This window comes from Oryctolagus cuniculus, chromosome X, assembly GCF_964237555.1.
Source record: "Oryctolagus cuniculus chromosome X, mOryCun1.1, whole genome shotgun sequence".
Taxonomy (NCBI): domain Eukaryota; kingdom Metazoa; phylum Chordata; class Mammalia; order Lagomorpha; family Leporidae; genus Oryctolagus; species Oryctolagus cuniculus.
The window spans coordinates 32526716-32549518 of record NC_091453.1 but is presented as its reverse complement, the minus strand read 5'-3'; the positions used below and the strand labels follow the sequence as shown (position 1 = coordinate 32549518).

Below are 22803 nucleotides of genomic sequence, written 5' to 3'. Positions count from 1 at the left end.
CAAGTGGCCAACTCAAAGAGAGACAGATGTCTGCAGGGGAAGATGAGATAGAGCTTTGCTTACCTGGGGCAAATGACATTAAACTAGAAATTTGCCAAATTATTAGAGGCTGAGCTAGGGCTGTAGCCATAGGTGATTCCCACTCTCTTGTACACTTTCTCTCCTGGAACCTAACTAGACTCACACAGGGAAATGGGGGAGGCAGAGAATACTTGGAGAAAGCTCCTTGAGTGGTGCTATCTGGGTTCCTGGTGCCTACAGCCATGGGCCCTTCCTGAACGTGAAAAGCTTTATCTGCAGGGGAAGGTTATCAAGTAAGGGCAATACTACTGCTGGGGCCAGTTTCAGCCTCCCTGTGTTATCTAGCACCAGTGGGGTGGGGTTGTGAGGGGAAAGGGAGTCAATCTATTAGAAGTGGAAATCTCAAGGACAAAGATTGAGAACACCAGAGGATACCTGCTGCTGGCAGGCAGGGGAACAGGGAGCAAGAGCATAAAAGCTCTAGCCTAAAGACCATCTACCCCATCCCAAGCCCTAGACTGAGGACTACTATACACTGAGACTTTATCAGAGTATTAGAGAATGCTGCCCCTACCTCATACTTTATTGCCATGCTAAAGTCTCCAGTAATAACTGGCTAACAGCTGGGACTGCTGCAAGAAACAGAATATCTCTGAGGACAAGCATAAAAAGATCCTACCTAAGCCAAGAGGCGAGATAAAACAAGGTCACTAGAAGAAATTATGGTTTCTGGTGTCCATGGCAACAAAATTTGAAACGCCCTGCTGCATTGCTCATGGGACTGAAAAATGATCAATCTGCTTCCGAAAACAGCCTAGCAGTTCCTCAAATGGTTAAACAGAATTACTGTATGACTAAACAATTCCACTCTTAGGTGTTATGATCAAGACAACTGAAAACATATGTCCACATAAAGACTCATACATGAATGTTCATAGCAGAATTACCAATAATATCTAAAAAAATGGAAACAATCCATATGCCCATTAACTGATGAATGGATAAATAAAATGTGGTATATTTATACAATGTAATGCTATCCAGCCATAAAAAGAAATGAGGTACTGGTACATGCTATGACAGAGATGAACCTAGAAAACATCATGCAAAGTGAAAGAAGCCAGCGACAAAAGGCCACATATTATATGATTTCATTTATATGAAATATGTAGAATAGGTAGATTCATAGTGATGTAAAGATTAGTGGTTGTCAGGGACTAGGGCTAAGGAGATTGGGGAGTAACTGATAATAGGTAAAAGGTTCCTTTTTGGAGTGATTAAAAAGGTTCTAAATTTAGACTGATGATGATAACACAACTCTGAACATACTAAAACTCACTGAATTATACATTTAAATAGGTGAATTATATGCTATGAGAATTATATTTCAGATGTAAAAAATGTTTTTACAGGGTTAATATGGTATCAATGGATACCACCTTAAAGGTCCCTCCTCGGGCCGGCGCTGCAGCTCACTTGGCTAATCCTCCGCCTGTAGTGCCGGCACCCCGGGTTCTAGTCCCAGTTGGGGCACCGGATTCTGTCCCAGTTGCCCCTCTTCCATTCCAGCTCTCTGCTGTGGCCCGGGAAGGCAGTGGAGGATGGCCCAAGTGCTTGGGCCTTGCACCCGCATGGGAGGGCCAGGAGGAAGTGCCTGGCTCCTGACTTCGGATCGGCGCAGCCAGCCATAGCGGCCATTTGGGGGGTGAACCAATGGAAGGAAGACTTTTCTCTCTGTCTCTCTCACTGTCTAACTTTGCCTGTCAAAAAAAAAAAAAGTCCCTCCTCCTCAATGTAGCATTAATAGAGTACAGGGAGGAAGCCTGGGCTGTCATCTGTACCCATCAGTAGTATACCCCTTACCACTACCACACCTCCCACTATCAGTGAAGCCAACAAAGTGAGGATTTCCCAGTAAAAAAACAAAGTAGGATTTCCCTACTAAGTAGTATGAGACTCCTCTACTTCCCAGAGAGATATGAGGATGGGGAGTCTAGGCATTCTGGAATTAGTGGTAATGAGTCAACATCCTCTTTCTCCACTGGCCCAGTTAAGGCATGAGTCTGATAAAAGAGAAGATTTAAATAAGACTCAGCGTTTTATAACATAATACCCAAAAAGTCCAGAATACACTAGAAAATCTTTCGCCACACTAAGATCTAGAAATGAGAAAAGACAATCAATAGGTACTAACACCAGGATGACACAGATATCAGAATTACCTAACAAGAATTTTTCAGCACCTATGATAAAAATGCTTCAATGAGAAATTATAAATACTTTTAAATATTAATTAAATTAATTTTCATTCTATATGAAATGCAGGGGGAGGGAGAGGGGCTGGGGGAGAGGGAGAGAGAGAGAGAAACTGACCTCCCATCTACTTGTTCACTCCACAAATGCCTGCAACAGCTAGAACTGGGTCAGGCTAAAGCCGGCATCCCAGAATTCAATCCATGTCTCCCATGTAGGTGGCAGTGACCCAAGTATTTAAGCTATCATCTGCTACATCCCAGAGTGTGCATTAGCAGGAAGCTGGATCAGAAATAGAGCAGCCATCCCTTAAAGCAGGTACTCTGATAAGGGCTGTGGGTACCATAAGCAGCATCTTAAATGCTGTGTACCCCCACAAACACTTTTGAAAGAACAGGCAAACAAAGAAACCCAAAAAGTCTCAGCAAAGAAGCAGAGGAAAGAAAGAATAACTAAATTGAAATTTTAGAATGGGATATTAACAATGGAAATAACACACTTTTGGGTTGGTTTCAATTAAAGAATAGACTCAACAAAAGAAAGAACCAGTAAACAAGAAAAGATATTACTCAACTGATGGTGGGGAGTACTTGAGGGATCTGTGGGAAAATAACAAAAGATCTAACATTTATGTAATTTAAATGACAAAAGGAGAAAAGAAATAAAGTGGAACTGAAAAAATAGCTGAAGATATAATGGCTGAAAATCTCCCAAACTTGGGAGGAAAACATAACTGCAAATTTAGAAAGCTTAACATACCCTAAAGAAATCCATACCTAGGGGATGGGTGTTTGACCTAATGATTAAGACACTAGTTGAGATACCTGAATCCCATATTGGAATACCTGGGTTTGATACCTGGTTCTGCTCCTGACACCAGCTTCCTGCTAATGTGGAACCTGAGAGGCAGCAATAACAGCATAATTAACTGGGTTCCTACTATTCACATGGGAGACCTGGATTGAATTTCTGGCTCCAGGCTTTAGCCCCCAGTCCAGGGCCTAGTTTGGTTTACACTTTGTATATATTTTGAAATATTTCACTGTACCTCATAAAATGTATAAGTATTGAGTATTAAAAAAATTTAAAGCGAATTTAAGGAAAAAATATAAAAGAATGGATAAAGGAATTTCTTCAAACATAAAGGAAAACTGAAACATCAAGAATAGAGGACAAATATGGGTAAATAAACTATCCTTTGCTGGATAAAACTTTGATGGTTAGAAGCAAATATTATAACATTATCTAATGTGGTTCTCAATGAATGTAGATAAAATATGTAAGACAATTACAGGGGCCGGCGCTGTGGTGTAGCAAGTAAAGCTGCCTCCTGCAGCACTGGCATCCCATATGGGCTCTGGTTTGAGTCCTGGCTGCTCCACTGCCCATCCAGCTCCCTGCTAATGTGCCAGGGAAAGCAGCAGAAGATGGTCCAAGTCCTTGGATCCCTGCACCCACGTGGGAGACCCAGAGGAAGCTTCTGACTCCTGGTTTCAGATCATCCCAGCTCCTTTGGCCATTTGCAGAGTGAACTAGCAGACAGAAGTCCCCCCACCCAACTCTGCCTTTCAAATAACTAACTAAATCTTTTTTAAAAAAAGACAATTATAGAGGTGATCTAAATTAAATTGTTGCAAAGTAGTTACATGTCACTATAAGTGGTAAAATGAGAGATCAGGAGAATGATAAGTTATATATGTAAAAGAGAATATACCAAGAGCAGGAAGCAAATAACTACACAAAGATATACACTCAAAAATTACTACAGACAAATCAACATGGAATGCCAAAAATTGTGAGTAATCCACAGAGAGGCGAAAAATAAAACAGAGGAATGAGAACGAACACCAACAAAACAAAGAACAAATAAAAAATAAACAGTAAAATGACAGACTTAAGCCAAATTACACCAACAGTTATAGTTTAAATACACTAACCAGAAGACCATGACAGTACATTTTTAAAATGACTCAACTCTATATCATTTATGAGAAACTTAATTCAAAATATATATAGATTGAAAGTATATGGATGAAAAAATTTCATGAAATCATGAATCAAAAGAAATCCAGAAACTATATTAATACTGAAAGGAGTCAGAACAAAAATCGTAGGAAGGCAGAGAGGACAAAAGGCCCCTTAGTAATTTGGAAAATTTTCTTAACCTAGCTGAGAAACCAGTCTGAGCTAAGAAGCAAGTTTGATAATGAAGGAGACATAAAGAATTTCGTTGATTAGTCAGGAGAAAAGCAGGCTCTGGATTCAGGCCACGTACAAGGCCTGTGGCTGGAGTTGCCTGTGACCAGTCTCAGGAGTATGGTGAAGAGAAATAACTTCCCAGACAGGACCCCAAATAGAGTTTTTTCTTTGTTCTGTAAGAAATGTTTGATGTTTTACTCATAAGCCCCTAGCACAAGAAAACAGTGAAACTCTCCCTTCCTGGCTATATTCACAGGAGTTTCTTATCTTTCCTTTCTGATAAACTTTTATTTTCTAAAATTGCCTTCTCATGTGTTCATCTGCTTTGTACTTTGTCACAGATAGAGCAAGTTCCAGGGTTTCATTTCAGCTGTTACAATAAAAATAGTGTAGACTTCAGAGCAAATGAAATTACCAAAGACAAAGAAGGGTATTACAATATGCAAAAGCGTCAACTTACCAGGTATACACAGTAATCTCAAGTGTGTATGCACCTAACAATAGAGCTGCAAAATACATATAGCAAAAGTGACAGAACTGAGTGGAGAAACAGGTAAATCCACAATTACAACTGGAGACTTTTACAGGCCTCTCTGAACAACTGCTAAAACTTCTAAGCAGAAAACCATTGAGGATACAGAAGAACATGATCAGCCAAAGGGACCCAACAACAGCAGAATATACATTCTTTTCAGGGGCCCATGGAATGTTCACCAAGATAAACCATATTATAGGCTAAAAAATAAACTTTGATGAATAGAAAAGAGTTGAACACATATAGACTATGTTCTCTGACAAAAATGGACTCAAACTAGAGTAAGTACCAGAAAGGCAGTAGGAAAGTTTCCAAACACTTGGGAATGAAACAACATACTCCTAAATAGTCCACAGTTGAAAGGAGTCTCACAGAAATTAAAAACATGTTAAATTGAAAGAAAAAAATAAACATCTAAATCAATGTGATCAGCTAAAACAAAGTTAAAAATTTATAGCACTAAAACTATTAAGAAAAGAAGAAAAATCTAAAATTAATAACCTATGCACCCATCCCAAAAATCTAGAAGAGCAAAATAAACCCAAAGCAAGAGGGAAGAAAATAATAAAACTAGGAGAAGTCAATGGAATTCAAAAGACAACATTAGAGATGATTTCACTGACTTAAACAATTTGAACAACAAATTAAATTATGTAGTAGTATTGGACTATGTATTAGTTTTTTATTTCTTTAAAATACATGCTAGGGGTGCTGGTGCTGAGGCGCAGTGGGTTAACGCCCTGGCCTGAAGCGCCAGCATCCCATATGGGCGCAGTTCATGTCCCGGCTGCTCCACTTCTGATGCAGCTGTCTGCTATGGCCTGGGAGAGCAGTGGAGGATGGCCCAAGTCCTTGGGCCCCTGCACCCACGTAGGAGACCCGGAGGAGGCTCTTGGCTTCGGATTGGTGCAGCTCTGGCCGTTGTGGCCAACTGGGGAGTGAATCAGGTGATGGAAGACCTCTCTTTCTTTCTGCCTCTCCTCTCTCTGTGTAACTCTTTCAAATAAATAAATAAATCTTTAAAAAAAATACCTGAGGGGAACAACTTAGGAAGGAAGGAAGAAAGTTTATTTTAGTTTATAGTTTGGGAGGATCATAATCCAAGATCAGGTAAATTCACAATCCATTGGTTTAGGCATCTTGTGAAGCCAGAAGAATGGTTACATGAATGGCAGAAGAATGATCACATGAGAGGAAACAGAGAGAGGGAACAGGTTTTTTCCATGTCTGTGTGTCTCTCTTCATAAAGCCATCATGATTTCTTTTTAAAGATTTATTTATTTGAAAGTCAGAGTTACACAGAGAGAGGAGAGGCAGAGAGAGAGTTCTTCTATCCAATGGTTCACTCCTCAGTTGGTGCCAATCTGAAGCCAGGAGCCAGGAGCTTCCTCTCCAACCCCACCCCCCCACCATCTCCCATGTGGGTGCAGGGGCCCAAGGACTTGGGCCATCTTCTACTGCTTTCCCAGGCCATGGCAGAGAGCTGGATCAGAAGTGGAGCAGCCGGGACTAGAACCAGCGCCCATATGGGATGCTGGCGCCTCAGGCCAGGGCGTTAACCCACTGCGCCACAGCACCGGCCCCAGCCATCATGATTTGCTCATGGAACTTTACCTTAGCAATCTAATCAAACCCAATCACTTCCAAAAGGCCCCATTTTCAGATACCATAGTTGGATCAAGTCTTTACCCTTAATCTATTAACCCTTAATATTAATCCATTAACTGTTAACTTAGACTTAGGGGTTAAAGATCTGCATGACTTTGGGGAGTAAAATCTTGTTCAAATCACAACAGATCATAACCCAAAGCAAAAATAAATATCTATGAATCTGTATTGATATGAATCATTAAATAACTTTAATGGAGATAAATATTTCCTAAAAATATTATTAAATGACATTTGTAAGATATATTATTAATCAATAACCTAAGCACACGTCTAAGAATCTGGAAGAGCAAAATAAACCCAAATCAAAAAGGAGAAAAACATTTTATTTCTACTCTTTTTCTACCACGGGATTAGATCCTTCCATGTTAGCCTTGGTGTCTAGGTTCTCAGTCTCTGTTCAATGCCAGACATTTGTTCTCTTTAGTCTCACATCTTGTTCTCTGTTCATTATAGAAGCTTTGATCGTAACTCTTCCCTTTAGGAGGTAAAGAATAATCACTGCCCAACATTAGTCGTCTTAATGACAGGCCATATTTAATGACTTGCTTTCAAGAACAGAATAGTGAAAGGGGAAAATAGTAATCTTACAATGGAGAAACCTCATTAAAATCAAAAGATAAGTCCCCTGATATAATGTGATGAGACGAGCCGGCGCCGCGGCTCAGTAGGCTAATCCTCCACCTAGCGGCGCCGGCACACCGGGTTCTAGTCCCGGTCGGGGCGCCGGATTCTGTCCCGGTTGCCCCTCTTCCAGGCCAGCCCTCTGCTGTGGCCAGGGAGTACAGTGGAGGATGGCCCAGGTGCTTGGGCCCTGCACCCCATGGGAGACCAGGAAAAGCACCTGGCTCCTGGCTCCTGCCATCGGATCAGCGCGGTGCGCCGGCCGCAGCGCGCCGGCCGCGGCAGCCATTGGAGGGTGAACCAACGGCAAAGGAAGACCTTTCTCTCTGTCTCTCTCTCTCACTGTCCACTCTGCCTGTCAAAAAATAAAAAAAAATAAATAAATAAATAAAAATTAAAAATTAAAAATAATGTGATGAGACGAGCACATCATCTCAGTATATTTCCTCCCAAAACCATAATTACACTCTACTCAGAAGACAAACAATGGACAAACTCAGACTGGGGAAAATTGTACGGGATAGTCAATAGTATTCAAGACTGTCAAAGTAATATAAAACAAGGACAAACTGAGAAACTGTCACAGACCAGAGGAGATGGAGGAGACATGATAACTAAATGTGATGTGGTTCTATGGACTGAATCCTGGAACAGACAGGGAACATCAGTGGAAAAAAATTGATGAAATCCCAATGAAGTCTAGAGTTAACAGTAATGTACAAATATTGGTTTTTCAGTTTTGACAAATGTACCATAATAATGTAAGATGTTAACATTCAGGGAAAATGAAACTGAGAATGGGATACTCAATTCTTTGTAAATTTGCAAATTTAAAACTACCCCCAAATAGAAAATTTATTAGGAAAAAAATAAGGCTGAATCTGGATGAACTAGTGTTTTGGACGATAAAAGAATGTTTTTCAGAAATACTGAGTAAAAGAAGTAATGAATTCTCAATTTCCCTAAGTATATAAAACAAACAGAAATGGACATAAAAGATGAACAATAAGAAATACCAGGAAAATGTATTCCTCTTTTTAAATGAAAAACGACTTCCCTTTTTTAAAAATTTATTTATTTATTTGATAGACAAATAGAGAGAGAGCTCTTATCTGCTGTTCGACACTCCAAAATGCCCACAAATGGCTGGGACTGGGCCCGTGAAAGCCAAGAATTAGAAACTCAATCGGGGCTGGAGCTGTGGCACAGCAGGTTTAAAGCCCTGGCCTTCAGTGCCCGCATCCCATATGGGCGCGCCTGTTTGAGTCCCGGCTGCTCCTCTTCTGATCCAGCTTTCTGCTATGGCCTGGGAAAGCAGTAGGAGATGGCCCGAGTCCTTGGGCCCCTGCACCTGCTTGGGAGACCCGGAAGAAGCTCCCGGCTCCTGGCTTCAGATCAGCTCAGCTCCAGCCGTTGAAGCCATTTGGAAGTGAGCCAGTGGGTGGAAGACCTCTTTCTCTCTCTGGCTCTACCTCTCTCTGTAACTTTGTCTTTCAAATAAATAAAATAAATCTTAAAAAAAAAAAAGGAAACTCAATCTATGTCTCCCACATGGGTGGCAGGAACACAATTACTTGAGCCATCACCGCTGCCATCCAAGGTTCTCATTATCAGGAAGTTGGGGCCAGGAGCCAGAGGCAGGTATCAAACCCAGGTGTTTCACAGCCTTCTTAACCAGTAGGCCAAATGTGCACACCTGGAATAGGTTTTCTTGTATTAGGACACATATGGGTTAACTAACAGGCTAGGCTCAGTAAATGCTTCTCATCTCTACCAATTCCTACTTCTATTTCTCTACCAAAGGTTCCTTCCATGTTTTCCTCACTGCCTGAATTTCCCAGCCCCTATTCGATTCCAGACATTTGCTTTTCTTTATTCTCAAGCTTTGCTCTCCCTTCATCACAGAAATTTAAATTTTGATCGTTAACTACATGAGAAAATTGTGCCATCTCATTTCTTTTTAAAAAAGATATATATTTTTTAAAGATTTATTTAAGACCGGCACCGTGGCTCACTAGGCTAATCCTCCACCTTGCGGCGCCGGCACACAGGGTTCTAGTCCCAGTCGGGGCGCCGGATTCTGTCCCGGTTGCCCCTCTTCCAGGCCAGCTCTCTGCTGTGGCCAGGGAGTGCAGTGGAGGATGGCCCAAGTACTTGGGCCCTGCACCCCATGGGAGGCCAGGATAAGTACCTGGCTCCTGCCATCGGATCAGCGCTGTGCGCTGGCTGTGACGGCCATTGGAGGGTGAACCAACGGCAGAAGGAAGACCTTTCTCTCTGTCTCTCTCTCTCACTGTCCACTCTGCCTGTCAAAAAATTTAAAAAAAGATTTATTTTATTTGAAAATTGGAGTTACACAGAGAGAGAAGGAGGGGCAGAGAAAGAGAGAGAGGTCTTCCATCCGTTGGTTTACTCCCCAATTGGCTGAGCCGATCCGAAGCCAGGAGCCAGGAGCTTCTTCCAGGTCTCCCATGTGGGTACAGGGGCCCAAGGACTTGGGATGTCTTCTACTACTTTCCCAGGCCACAGCAGAGAGCTGGATTGGAAGTGGAGCAACCGGGACTCGAACTGGTGCCCATATGAGATGCCGGCACTGCAGGTGGCAACTTTACTTGCTACTGCTCAGTGCCGGCCCCTAAGAAGATATTATTTTAAAAATTGTATTTAAGAGGCAGGGATGGAGGAAGATAAGGAGAGACAAAGGGAAGGCAGAGGCAGACAGACATACACACACACACAGATGAATGGAGAGAGAGCTCATATTCTCTGGTTCACTCCCTAAATGCCCGTAACAAGTGAGGTTGGAGCCAGGAGCTCAGAACACAATCCAGGTCTCTCAGTGGGTGACAGGACCTATTTACTTGAGTCACCACCACTGTCTCCAAGAATTGGCACTGGCAGGATGCTGAACTTGGGAACTGAAGCTGAGAATCAATCCAGGCACTCTGATTTGGGATGCAGACATTTGAACCAGTAGGCTATACATCTGCTGAGTCCACTATTTCTTTTTTTAAAGATGTATTTATTTATTTGAAAGTCAGAGTTACACAGAGAGAAAAGGAAAGGCAGAGAGAGAAAGAGAAAGAGAGAGAGAGAGAGAGAGAGGTCTTGCATCCGCTGGTTCACTCCCCATTGGCTGCATCGGCTGGATCTGCGCCAATCCAAAGCTAGGGGCCAGGAGCTTCTTCCCAGTCTCCCACGCGGGTGCAGGGGCCCAAAGACTTGGGCCATCTTCTACTTCTTCTCCAGGCCACAGCAGAGAGCTGGATAAGAGGAGGAGCAGCAGGAACTTGAACCAGCACCCATATGGGATGCCGGTACTACAGGTGGAGGCTTTATCCGCTATACCATAGCGCCTGCCCCAGTCCACTATTTCTTAACTGCTTAAAGTTTTAGAAAATATCTAATAAGGGGCCAGCACTGTGACATAGTGGGTAAAGCCCCTGCCTGCAGCGCTGGCATCCCAATGGGCACTGGTTTGAGTCCTGGCTGCTCCACTTCTGATCCAGCTCCCTGCTAATGCTCCTGAGAAGGCAGCGGAAGATGGTGAAAGTGCCTGGGCCGCTGCACCCATGTGGGAGACCTGGATGAAACTCCTGCCTTCTGGCTTTGGCATGGTCCTGCCCTGGTGGTTGTGGCCACTTGGTGAGTTAACCAGTGGATGGAACACTTCTCTCTCTGTATCTCTACTTTCAAATAAATAAACGAATCTTAGAAAAGATGCCAATTTCACTCATATACATTACATTTTTAAAAAAGAAAGAAAATACTAAAAATTATTGTACTTTACATAATGTGTACAGTGCATACTGGTTAACAGGACAGGATTCAGATGAACCAAAACTTGATTTTCAGCTCTGTTCTTATTTGTGTGACTCTGGGACAGTAACTTCTCTAAGCCTCAGATTTATCATCTGCAGAAAGAACAGTACCTACTTTACGGTACTATTGAGAGAATGAAACAAGAGTATATTATTTTCCCAATGTGCCTGATCATAAAAATCACCTGAGCCATTTTTTAAACACTAACTAGATCACAGGCACCTTCCTTGAAAACACTAATTCATTAGGGTCATAGGCTGGGTGTGTCTGGAATCAATATCTTTAACAAGCATCCACGAAGAATCTCAATTGTTTAAGTTTGGGAAACAATCAGATTATGTAATATAAAGAAAGCTCTTAGTACAGATACCTCCTTCAATAAATGGTAGCTATGAGAAGTTAAGTATGATAATGTTCATCTTAGGGTGATAAAACAAATGATTTCACATTTGTTTTTCATGGAGAGAAACAAGCCAACAAAGCAGAACAGAATCAAGCTCATTAAGGATAAGGCTAGTTTTGTCTTACAATATCACCAGGTTCTTTTACAACAGAATGTGAACTATAAATGAGAAAATTTTCTTCTAGCAGCCCATGTTCCTTATCTTTTGCAACAAAGACTGCCATTTCCACTGACCTGGCAGCAGACATCAAGATTCAGAGCCCTTAAAATTGCTTTATGTCCTGGGACTGGCTGTCCTCCTAATGTAACAAGATTTCTTTCTAATTATTCCACAGTCAAAACCTCCTATGGGGGCCGGTGGTGTGGAGCAGTGGGCTAAGCCTCCGCCTGTGGTGCTGGCATCCCATTTGGGCAACAGCCTGTATCCTGGCTGCTCCTCTTCTGGTCCAGCTCTCTGCTATGCCATGGGAAAGCAGTAGAAGATGGCCCAAGTGCTTGGGCCCCTGCTCTAGCATGGTAGACCCAGAAGTAGCTCCAAGCACCTGGCTTCGGACTGTGCCAGCTCTGGCATTTGTGGCCATTTGGGGAGTGAACCAGTGGATGGAAGACCTCTCCTTCTCTTTCTCTCTGTCACTCTCTCAAATGTAACAAAAACCTCCTATGGATAGATAGAAAATTTCTTCCACTCTTCTTTATGTGCATTATATTCCCTAAGATTTTCTGTACAACAGACACACACAAGGATACTTCAAAAAGTTCACTGACAATGGAATTAAAGGATAAGTTTATTTTGATGCCAAAAATGTTTGAAATCTATGCATAGCTTTTCATATGAACACTGTTAAAGATTTATTTATCTATTTATTTGAAAGGCAGAGAGAGGAAGAGACAGAGAGAAAAAGAGAGAGAGATCTTCTATTTACTGATTCATTCCCCAAATGCCTGTAACAGTCAGATCTCTGCCAGCCTGAAGCCAGGAACCAGAAAGTCAATCCAAGTTTCCCACATGGGCAGCAGGGGAAACACTTAGGCCATCTTTGTTGCCTTCCCAGGCATATTATCAGGGGCTGGACTTGAACTGGCACTCTTATGAGAAGTTGGTACTCTAAGTGGTGGCTTAACTCACTGTGCTACAATGCTGGCTCCCCACAATATACATTTTTCATGAACTTTTTGAAGATTCCTTGTATATGTGAATTCAAATTTTGTTTGCACTCAAATAAATTTATTCCATTTTTCACAAACTTCCTGAAGTACCCTCATATAAATATATTCTGATATTCTGTTCTACCCAGAAAAATCTCTGGCAAAAGGAGGGAATGAAAAGTGACATTTGAAGGGCTAGTGTTGTGTCTTAGTGGGTAAAGCCGCTGCCTGGGATTTCAGCATCCCATATGAGTGCCGGTTTAAATCTTGGCTGTTCCACTTCTGATCCAGCTCCCTGCTAATGCACCTGGAAAGGCAGTGGAGGATGGCCCAAGTGCATGAGCCCCTGTATCCATGTGGGAGACCTAGAGGAGGCTCCTAGCTCCTTGCTTTGGCCTGACCCAGACCATGCCATTGTAGCCATTTGGGGAGTGAGCCAGTGGATGGAAGACCTCTCTCTCTCTCTCTCTCTCTCTCTCTCTCTCTCTCATTCTGCCTTTCAAATAAATATTTTTTAGAGTTACAGAGAGGTAAAGACAGAGAGAGGAGTTTTCCATCCGCTGGTTCACTCCCCAGATGGCAGCAACGGCCGGAGCTACGCTGATCTGAAGCCAGGAGCCAGGAGCTTCCGCTGGGTCTCCCACACAGGTGCAGGGGCCCAAGGACTTGGGCCATTTTCTACTGCTTTCCCAGGCCATAGCAGAGAGCTGGACCGGAAGAGGAACAGCCGGGACTAGAACCAGTGCCCATATGGGATGCTGGCACTTTAGGCCAGGGTGTTAACCCGCTGCGCCACAGTGATTTACTTCTAACTAATAGAATATGGAAAACATAATAGGATGTCACCTCCATACTTATGCTACATAAGACTCCATCTTAGCAGACTGAAGGGAAAGACTCTTTCTCCTTACTGGCTCTGAAAACATAAGCTGCTATGTTATGAGAAGACTTACAGAGAGGGTCACATGGCAAGGAACTGTAAATGGCCTTCAGAACTGGGAGTAGTTCTCTGCTAAGAACCACAAAACAGGGTCCTCCAGTTTCAAAATGAGTTATGCCAATAACTTGAATGACCTTAGAAGTGAATTCTTCTCTACTCAAGCCTCCAGATGAGAATACATCCTGGTTAACGCAGTGACTGCAGCCTTTAAAGACCCTGAACACAGAACCTAGTTATGCAGTGCCCAGACTCTTGACCTACAGAAATTGAGATTATAAATGTGTGCTGCCTTAAGTCACTAATTGTGATAATTTGTAATGCAGCAACAGATAGCTATCATATTCTCTTTTCCTTTAATGCCAGGAAAGTCTACTCATGGTACAAGTGAAGACAAACAAGGTTAGTTTTTCGTCATTTAATTACTACAAAGGAAAAGTCTGGGGGCTAGTGCTGTGGTGTAGCAGGTAAAGCCGCCATCTGCAGTGCCAGCATCCCATATGGGTGCCAGTTCGAAACCTGGCTGCTCCACTTCTGATCCACCTCTCTGCTATGGCCTGGGAAAGCAGTGGAAGATGGCCCAAGCCCTTGGGCCCCTGCACCCTCATGGGAGACCCAGAAGAAGCTCCTGGCTCCTGACTTCGGATTGGCTCAGCTCCAGCTGATGCAGCCATCTGGGGAGTGAACCAGTGGATGGAAGACCTCTCTCTCTGCCTCTCCTTCTCTCTCTGTGTAACTCTGACTTTCAAGTAAATAAATAAATTTTTTTTTTTTTTAAAAGGAAAGTCTGTAGGATCCGCTATACCATGATCAAATCCAAGTCCAACCATGGCATGTGCAGCCCTTTGGCAGAATATTACTAGCCTCACAAACAGGGCCCTATTCTTCCTGGGCTATCAGGCTCAAGGTTATAAGATGCTATCATTATCACTCACAGTCCAGATCCTAAGCTAGTCCTTTCACAATCTCCTTTCCTATCCCTCCCTATATCATTTCCCACCTGCCAGCTTAGCTCCTTCCGATCAAAGTCCAGAAGATCTCTGGATCCTTCCTAATTCCCCCAGTCTGGCTCCCTTTGACTTCCTGGCAATGAAAGGGATATTCTAAAGCCAGGCACTTAGTGTCATCACAAAAATGAAATCACAGTGTGGAATCTTTATCAAAAAAACAAAAAAAGTTCATCAGAACAGAAGCCTATCCATTAGCACAAACTTTACTTTTCACATCTTCACATTTTGGGTATTGCAAGTATGTGGAAAAGAGATGTCTGTTGGACTTTTTTTTTTAATTCTAAAAGCTGAATATCTGATCTCACCTCAGCAGGCTTCTTGTGTTCCTTTGGGATTTTTAACTTGCTCCTATACATTGGGCCAGAAGTAAAGGAAGTAGAAGGACCTGCAAAAGATAATTAGAAAATTATTACCCCCTAATATAACGGAATATCTTTTAAGGGACTATGAAAGGTAAAATATTATGTTTTCCTTTAGTGCCACAAAAAAAAAACCAGAAAGATTTCACACTACTAAAGAAGTTAAAATATACCCAAGAGAACCTTATAATGGAATTCATTTATAGGTGCCTTCCCAGAGTACAAAAGTTTCAACAAAGCTAAGGCTGGGAAGACTTAACTGGATGTAACCACACCTTACAACATTTTGGACTAACAAAATTCATGTCCCACCTAGAAAAAATATATATAAATGTAGAAATTGAAACTGTGAAGCAAGTAATCTGTATATCCTTCAGAACTTCCCTAAAGGCTATTGTTAATAAGGTTGTTGCATTTCACAAATTATAACTGACCCATGGTAAAATATTTAGTGCCTTAGCTACAATTAGAATCAAGACCTACAATTTATGTAACCTCACACTTTTCTTACTTTCTAGAGAAGCTCTGTTAAAGCATTACTAGATTTGGCTTTTGTTGCTTAAGTATGTGAAAAGTAAAAAATAAAATGTTATATGCCACACAAAACCAATTATTCTACCAAATTTATCCATCTGTGATGAAATTTAAATGAATAAGAAAACGGTGCCCTGAACTTTCCTTCCCAGAAACACTGATTTTAACTGGAAGCATGAAATGGTTTGTTATCAAGTCAAAGAAGAAATCCTCAAGGGGTATAAGATAAAGGGGTTACCAGCTGCCAGCCAGTTCTACTCACACTCATCTGAACTGTCACTGCTGCTGAAAGGCCTATGGCGTTTCATCCTGGAGCATCCTGGGAAAGAGAACAATAGTGATTGAAATAGTCCACACATATCCAACCCAGAAAGCAGTCAATGCTGTCTCACAGATCCCAGAAGCAGCAGCAACTATATCACACAACTTGAATATTTCTGTCAATAATATTCTCAAATGACCTAGAGTAATGGGAAAAAGAGTACTACCAAATTCTCTAACACAAAGTGTGCTGATGATTGGGCAAAGCCACATATTAGCCTTAGGAGGAAGCCCAATTCACAGGGTATGAATGGTACAGCACTGGCTGGAACCTCAGAAGTAGCCACATCGGAAGTGCACTGTCTTAAAAAAAAAAAAAAAAAAAAAAGCAAAAAACAAAAACCAAAGGGGGCAGCCAAAGGGATGTTGCCAGCCAGGGATTGCCAGTAAGGAAGAACCAGGAAAGGATAAAGCAGTTATTGAAGGCCAAGCTGTCAAGAGCCAAAGCTGAAAAGCATCAGACATACTTGGGCTGAAAAAAGAACAAGTGAGGTACTTCCCACCTTTAAGAGTACATGAAGTGGGCATTTGGCCTAGCAATCAAGAAACTCATATCCCATATCAGAGTGCCTGGGTTTGATACTGCCTCCAGATCCTGACTCCGGCTTCCTGCTAATGCAAACCCTGGGAAGCAGTGGTAATGGCTCAAGTAATTGAGTTTCTACCACCCATGTGGGAAACCTGGATTGAGTTTTCAGCTCCTGGCTTTGGCCTTGGCATAGTCCCAGCCGTCATGGGCATTTGTGGAATGAACCACCTGATGAGAACTCTGTTTCTCAAATAAATATTTTTTAAAAGATTTTATTTATTTATTCGAGAGGCAGAGTTACAGAGAGACAGAAGGAGAGACAGAGAGATCTTCCATCCACTGGTTTACTCCCCAAATGGTCACAACGGCTGGAGCTGAGCCAACCTAAAGCCAGGAGACAGGAGCTTTCTCCAAATCTCCCATGTAGGTACAGGGGGACCATCTTCCACTATCTTCTCAGGCCATAATCAGAGAGCCAGATCAGAGGTGGAGCAGCTGGGACACTAACTGGCACCCCATATGGGAGCCGCAGGCAGAGGCTTAACCTACTACACCACAGCGGCAGCCCGTAAATTTTTTTTTTTTTTAAAGATCGTGACTATAGTTTTTCTGCCTATTCTTTCTCCCTCCTTATTACTCTCTCCCTGTCCCCATCTCCCAAACAAGTAGCCTAATCCAACTATGATTATATGTACATCACAAGGAATGTTATAGAAAGCTCCTATATTGTATTGTAAAGACTGAGTATGCTTTGGACTAAAATTTCTAATGTCAAGTGTCCTTCTCAGAATGTGGCCAATGACAGGTAAAAAAGAGGCATTATCCTTATGGGAATATACCAGCACTAGAGTGTAAGAAAAAGGAAGACACAATTAAGTTCTTAAATTACAAAGGAAGTACTAAAAATATAAACTAGGAAAGACAGTGAAACCGTCAGTGAATGACAATCTTTTATGTGCCACAATATACAAAATGATACTGTAATTACTCCACAAGGAATAAAGGTCAGGGATACTGTCTTCAAATCGCCTAAAATCTACCGAGTAGGTAGAAATCCAAGTACATGACTATTGAGAAATTACGAAACACAACAGCAAACTGTAGGTTAAAAAGCTTATAGAGGGCTGGCACCGTGGCTCAACAGGATAATCCTCCACCTGTGGCGCCGGCACCCTGGGTTCTAGTCCCGTTCGGGGTGCCGGATTCTGTCCCGGTTGCCCCTCTTCCAGGCCAGCTTTCTGCTATGGCCTGGGAAGGCAGTGGAGGATGGCCCAAGTGCTTGGGCCCTGCACCTGCATGGGAGACCAGGAGAAGCACCTGGCTCCTGGCTTTGGATCAGCACGGTGTGCTGGCCATAGTGGCCATTTGGGGGGTGAACCAACGGCAAAGGAAGACCTTTCTCTCTGTCTCTCTCACTGTCCACTCTGCCTGTCAAAAAAAAAAAAAAAAAGCTTATGGAGTTCCACTTTTGACATGATAGGCCCACGGACTTGCTCACTCCCCAGTAAAACTACTGAAAGTTATTTCAATTAAAAAAAAAAACCTGCTTAAAGTCTCCTGAAATGAGCCTAAGGGTACACAGCAAACGAATAAGGATTTATTCAAAAAACCTATATTAGAACTCAGTACATAAAATGAGTTGTGGTATGTGGACCTAGACTCAACCCCTCTATTTTTGCTCCCAGCAAAGATCTCACACCAGACTGGTACAGTCAAGAACACAGGGCTCCCTTTCCCTCAGCTCCCACTTGGAAGCTTTTTTCTCTGGGAAATGCAGAATTTCAACATTTTTCATCCTGCCTCCAGATTCCTGTTGCTGACGCTTAGTTCTAGGCAAGTGTGCTTGAGAATTGGGGGCTCTGTTCTTCTACACACCCCCCATTCACAGGATGGAGATCATGCCTTGGATATGGTACCACTAGGAATACTGATGCTTGATTGAACTGGCCTCAAGTTGTAGGGTAGAGCTTCTGTACCAAGAGAGAGGCAAACTTAGGAGATCTGAGGCTATCACTCAAAGGGAAACACATGATCGCCACCATTCCTTACACCAGAGCTGTGGCTCAGATATTTTTCCCCAAGAAGAGAGGTAGGACACAGAATAGAGGGCATCAATCCTACCCACAGTGGAACTGATACCATTTGCAAATGAGTGTGGAAGTGTTCAAGCCTTAGGATGGTTTATACACCAGAGAGAACCAGGGAAAGAGCAGAACTTCTTGGGGTCAGAAGAAATTTCAAATGCTAATCTTGGGAACTACGCCTTCAAAGAAACTGTAATTTAATTGGATCAGTTTAGCAATTTGTGCCACAGGACATTATTAATAACAACAGAGAAACCAGTTAGCAAGTAGTGGAGCTTAAAATCTGGCTGTGGTCAGGGAAAGAGACAAAGAGAGCTTTTGCAAAAACCAGTCACCCCAGGGTGGCTGTGTGCATATGTAAGGCTGCATCCCTGAAAGCAACAACAGGGCTTCACACTGCAGAGTGGGTGTGGGGGGTTGAGTAAATAGACTTCAATAAAACAAGTCAATCACTAAAGAAATAAACAAGCAAACAAAGAGTCCTGGGGGAGGGGGATTAGTACTGAGAGTTGATACACTAAATTGTCTAAAGTGTCCAGTTTCCAACAACAAAGGATAAGATATGTGAAGAAACAGGAAGTGGTCGGCGCTGTGGTACAGCAGGTTAATGCCCTGGCCTTCAGTGCCGGCATCCCATATGGGCACAGGTTCGAGACCCAGCTGCTCCACTTCTGATCCAGCACTCGGCTATGGCCTGGGAAAGCAGAAGATGGCCCAAGCCCTTGGGCCCGGGTGTGGGAGACCTGGAAGAAGCTCCTGGCTCCTGGCTTCGGATTGCCACAGCTCCAGCTGTTGAAGCCAACTGGGGATTGAACCAGTGGATGGAAGACCTCTCTCTCTCTCTGCCTCTCCTCTCTCTGTGTAACTCTGACTTTCTAATAAATAAATAAATCTTTTTTTAAAAAAAAAAAAGAAACAGGAAAATATGACCCTTACACTAGCAAAAAAAGCAAGCAAGAAAAAGTCTGCAAGAGTAACCAGATATCAGATTTAAAATATAAAGACTTCAAATTAATTACATAAATGCATTTAAAGAACTGAATAAAATCACAATTAGTGAAGTAAAGGAAGGTATGACAACAATTTCTCGTCAAATAGAGAACATGAATAAAGAAACAGAAAATATAAAGAAGAACCAAATAGAAATTCTGTAGTTGAAAACCACAACAATTGCAAATTCACTAAAGGTCCTCAGCAGTAGAACTGAACTTGCAGAAGAAGGAACCAGTCAACTTCAAATAGATACATCAAGAAACAGAAAAGAAGATGAAGAATGAACAGGGTCTCAGAGAAATATGGGACACCATTAACTACAACCACATATATGAAATGGGAGTACCACAAAGACAAGAGAGACAGATGCAGGGAAAAAAATCTGAAAAACTCCACAAACTCACTGAAAATATATTTAACATAATTAGAAAGCTCAAAAACTTTAAGTAGAACAAACACAAAGATCTATAAATATACCACAGTACAACTGCTGAAAGCCAAAAATAAGGGAAAAAAAAATAGTATCCCAACAAGTTTAACATCTGATTTTTCATCAGAAACAATGGAAAATAGAAGGCAGTGGTATAACGTATTCAAAGTGCTCTGTGGTGATGGTTGCAAGTTTCTGTGAATATATTTTAAAAACACTGCCATACATTTTAAGGGGGAAAACTGTATTGTATACTCAACAGACATTATTTAAAAAAACAAGATTACCACAGCATTCACATCATTAATATTATGCTTGTCCTACTGTTAGTCAATTGAACATTATAAAAAGAAAACAGAATAGTAGCTCCTCATCACAGAAATTTTGGGGGCCATGTTTAGATTCTTAATAAATCTTTTAAAAAGATTTATTTACTTATTTGAAAATCAGGTTACACAGAAAGAGAAGGAGAGGGAGGGAGGGAGGGAGGGAGGGGGAGAGAGGAGGCACGAAGGAGAGAAAGAGAAAGTTGGTCTTCCATCTGCTGGTCCATTCCCCAACTGGCCACAACAGCCGGAGCTGTGCTGATCCAAAGCCAGGAGCCAGGAGCCTCCTCCAGGTCTCCCATGTGGGTGCAGGGGCCCAAGGACTTGAGCCATCTTTCACTGCTTTCCCAGGCCATAGCAGAGAGCAGGATCGGAAGAGGAGCAGCTGGGATTTGAACTGGTGCCCATATGGGATGCCGGCACTGCAGGCGGTGGTTTCACCCACTACGCCACAGCCTTGGCCCCATAGATTCTTAACAAATCTTAACACATCAAATATCCTTCTGAAATGCAAACAAAAATATCAACAAAACACTTCCCATCAAAAAGTAATGTGGGGACTGGCACTGTGGCATAGCAGGTAAAGCCGCCAACTGCAGTGCCAGCATCCCATATGGGTGCCAGTTCAAGTCCTGGCTGCTCCTCTTCTGATCCAGTTCTGCTATGGCCTGGGAAAGCAGTAGACGATGGCCCAAATCCTTGGGCCCCTGCACCTGTGTGGGAGACCCAGAGGAAGCTCCTGGCTCCTGGCTTTGGATTGGCATAGCTCCAGCTGTTGTGGTCATTTAGGGAGTGAACTAGCAGAGAGAAAACATCTGTGTCTCTGTCTCTGTAACTCCGCCTTTCAAATAAATAAAAAATTAGTAAGTCTTTTTTTTAAAAAAAGTACTATATAATTTAAAGTCATTATGAATGTAGAAATTTAAACAGAAATAAAAGTAATAAATGAAACAAATTTTATTATCTTACAGGTCTCACTGGGCTAAAATCTAGATGTTAGCAGGGCTTGTTTCCTCCTAAAAGCTCTAGGGGAGAATTCATTTCCTCACTTATTCTAGCTTCTAGAGGACACTCACATTCCCTGGATGCTGGCCATCTTCCTCTATCTTCAAAGCCAACCAATACTCTATCTCTTTGATCTTGCTTTTGTCATAACATTCACTCTCTGACCTTTCTCTTTTTGTATCCTTCTAATTTTAAAGACCCTTGTAATTACACCAGGCCCACCCAGATAATTCAGGATAATGTCCCAATTTTAAAGCAGCTGATTACTGACCCCTACATCCCCCTTGCCATGTAGCGTAATATATTCATAGGTTACAGGGATTAGGACATGGATATTCTTGGGAACTCATTACTCTGCCTATCATAATCTAATATTTTTTACTTATTAAAAGTGAATAACCTCTCATATAAATATGTCTAATATATTTCTGACAAAAGTAGAAAAGAAATTCAATGGAGGAAAGATAGCCTTTTCAGCAAATGATGTTAGAATAAGAGGCTGACAAAATGAACCTCAAACTAGATCTCAAACCTTCTACAAAATTTAACTCAAAATGGATCACAGACTTAAATTAAATATGCAAGTATCATACAACCCAGCAAATGCACTCCTGAACATTTATCCTAGAGAAATGAAAACTTATAAACACAAATGTTTATAGCAGCTTTATAGATACTGGCCCCAGACTAGAAATAATTGAGATGTTTTCCAACCAATGAATGGTTAAACAATTTGTGGCACATTCATACTACTGAATACTACTCAGCAATAAAAGGAACAAAATACTGATAGATGATACAACATGTAAGATAAATTTAAAAAAAATTTTAAAACACTGTAAAAACATTAGTGAAAGAAGTCATACATATGATTCCAGTGATATGAAATGTCCAGAATTGGCAAATCTATAGAGCCAGGAAGTATATCAGTGATTGTCTAGGATTGGGGGTGAGACTGGGGACTAGCTATACATAAGGAAAAGTCTTCTTTTAGGAGTGATGGAAACGCTATATAATATTGGAAACTGGTGTTGGTTGCATGACTTTGTAAATATACTAAACTCACAGAATTGTATACTTAAAATGGATGAATTTTATGGCATGTAAATTAACCTCAATAAAGCTAAAAACTATTAAGGTAGTGTCAAAAAGAATAGAAACAGACAAAATTCTGTGCCTACTGAACACAGCCTTCATATGGATGACCCACGTTGGAACAATGGCCACAAATGCCATATAAAGAATACATTCTCTGAAACTCTCAGTAAAGAAAGTCAGCTGAGCATGGACCCTCTCTTCTCACCTCCCTAAGAATTTCTGGAGACCCAAGGCCCCTTGTGAGATGGATATTCCTCTCTCATATGAAGTTCTGGGCTTATGAATTTTGGATAAACAGTTTCTCCACTTTATAACATTCTGTTATTTAAGTGAAAGAGTTGTCAAACTGCTCAGAGGGAGACTTTCGAGACTGTAAAATATGTTGCTCTTTAAACTATTACAGTAACAACATTTTAAAAAAATTATAGATGGAAGCAAAAAACTTTGTATTATCAATAGAGCCTAGGGAACTGATCATCTAATGCCAGTAACATCAGTCCTGACAA

The 22803-nt window shown here is 41.8% G+C and overlaps 1 protein-coding gene across 8 annotated transcripts in view; it reads right to left on the bottom strand.

Annotated features, from left to right (window-relative positions):
* Positions 1-22803, bottom strand: part of JADE3 (jade family PHD finger 3) — a 159355-nt gene that overhangs the window by 70479 nt on the left and 66073 nt on the right. For 7 of the 8 annotated variants that reach the window (XM_051827046.2, XM_051827043.2, XM_008272525.4 and 4 more), the window contains 2 exons: positions 15774-15830; positions 14924-15003 (listed from right to left, as the gene is read on the bottom strand). In XM_051827046.2, coding sequence (XP_051683006.1) covers positions 14924-15003; positions 15774-15819 — 126 coding nt within the window. In that variant the 5' untranslated portion in view covers positions 15820-15830. Of the gene's footprint in view, positions 1-14923; positions 15004-15773; positions 15832-22803 lie in introns of those variants that run through there. The other variant, XM_017349751.3, reaches the window with a different exon arrangement.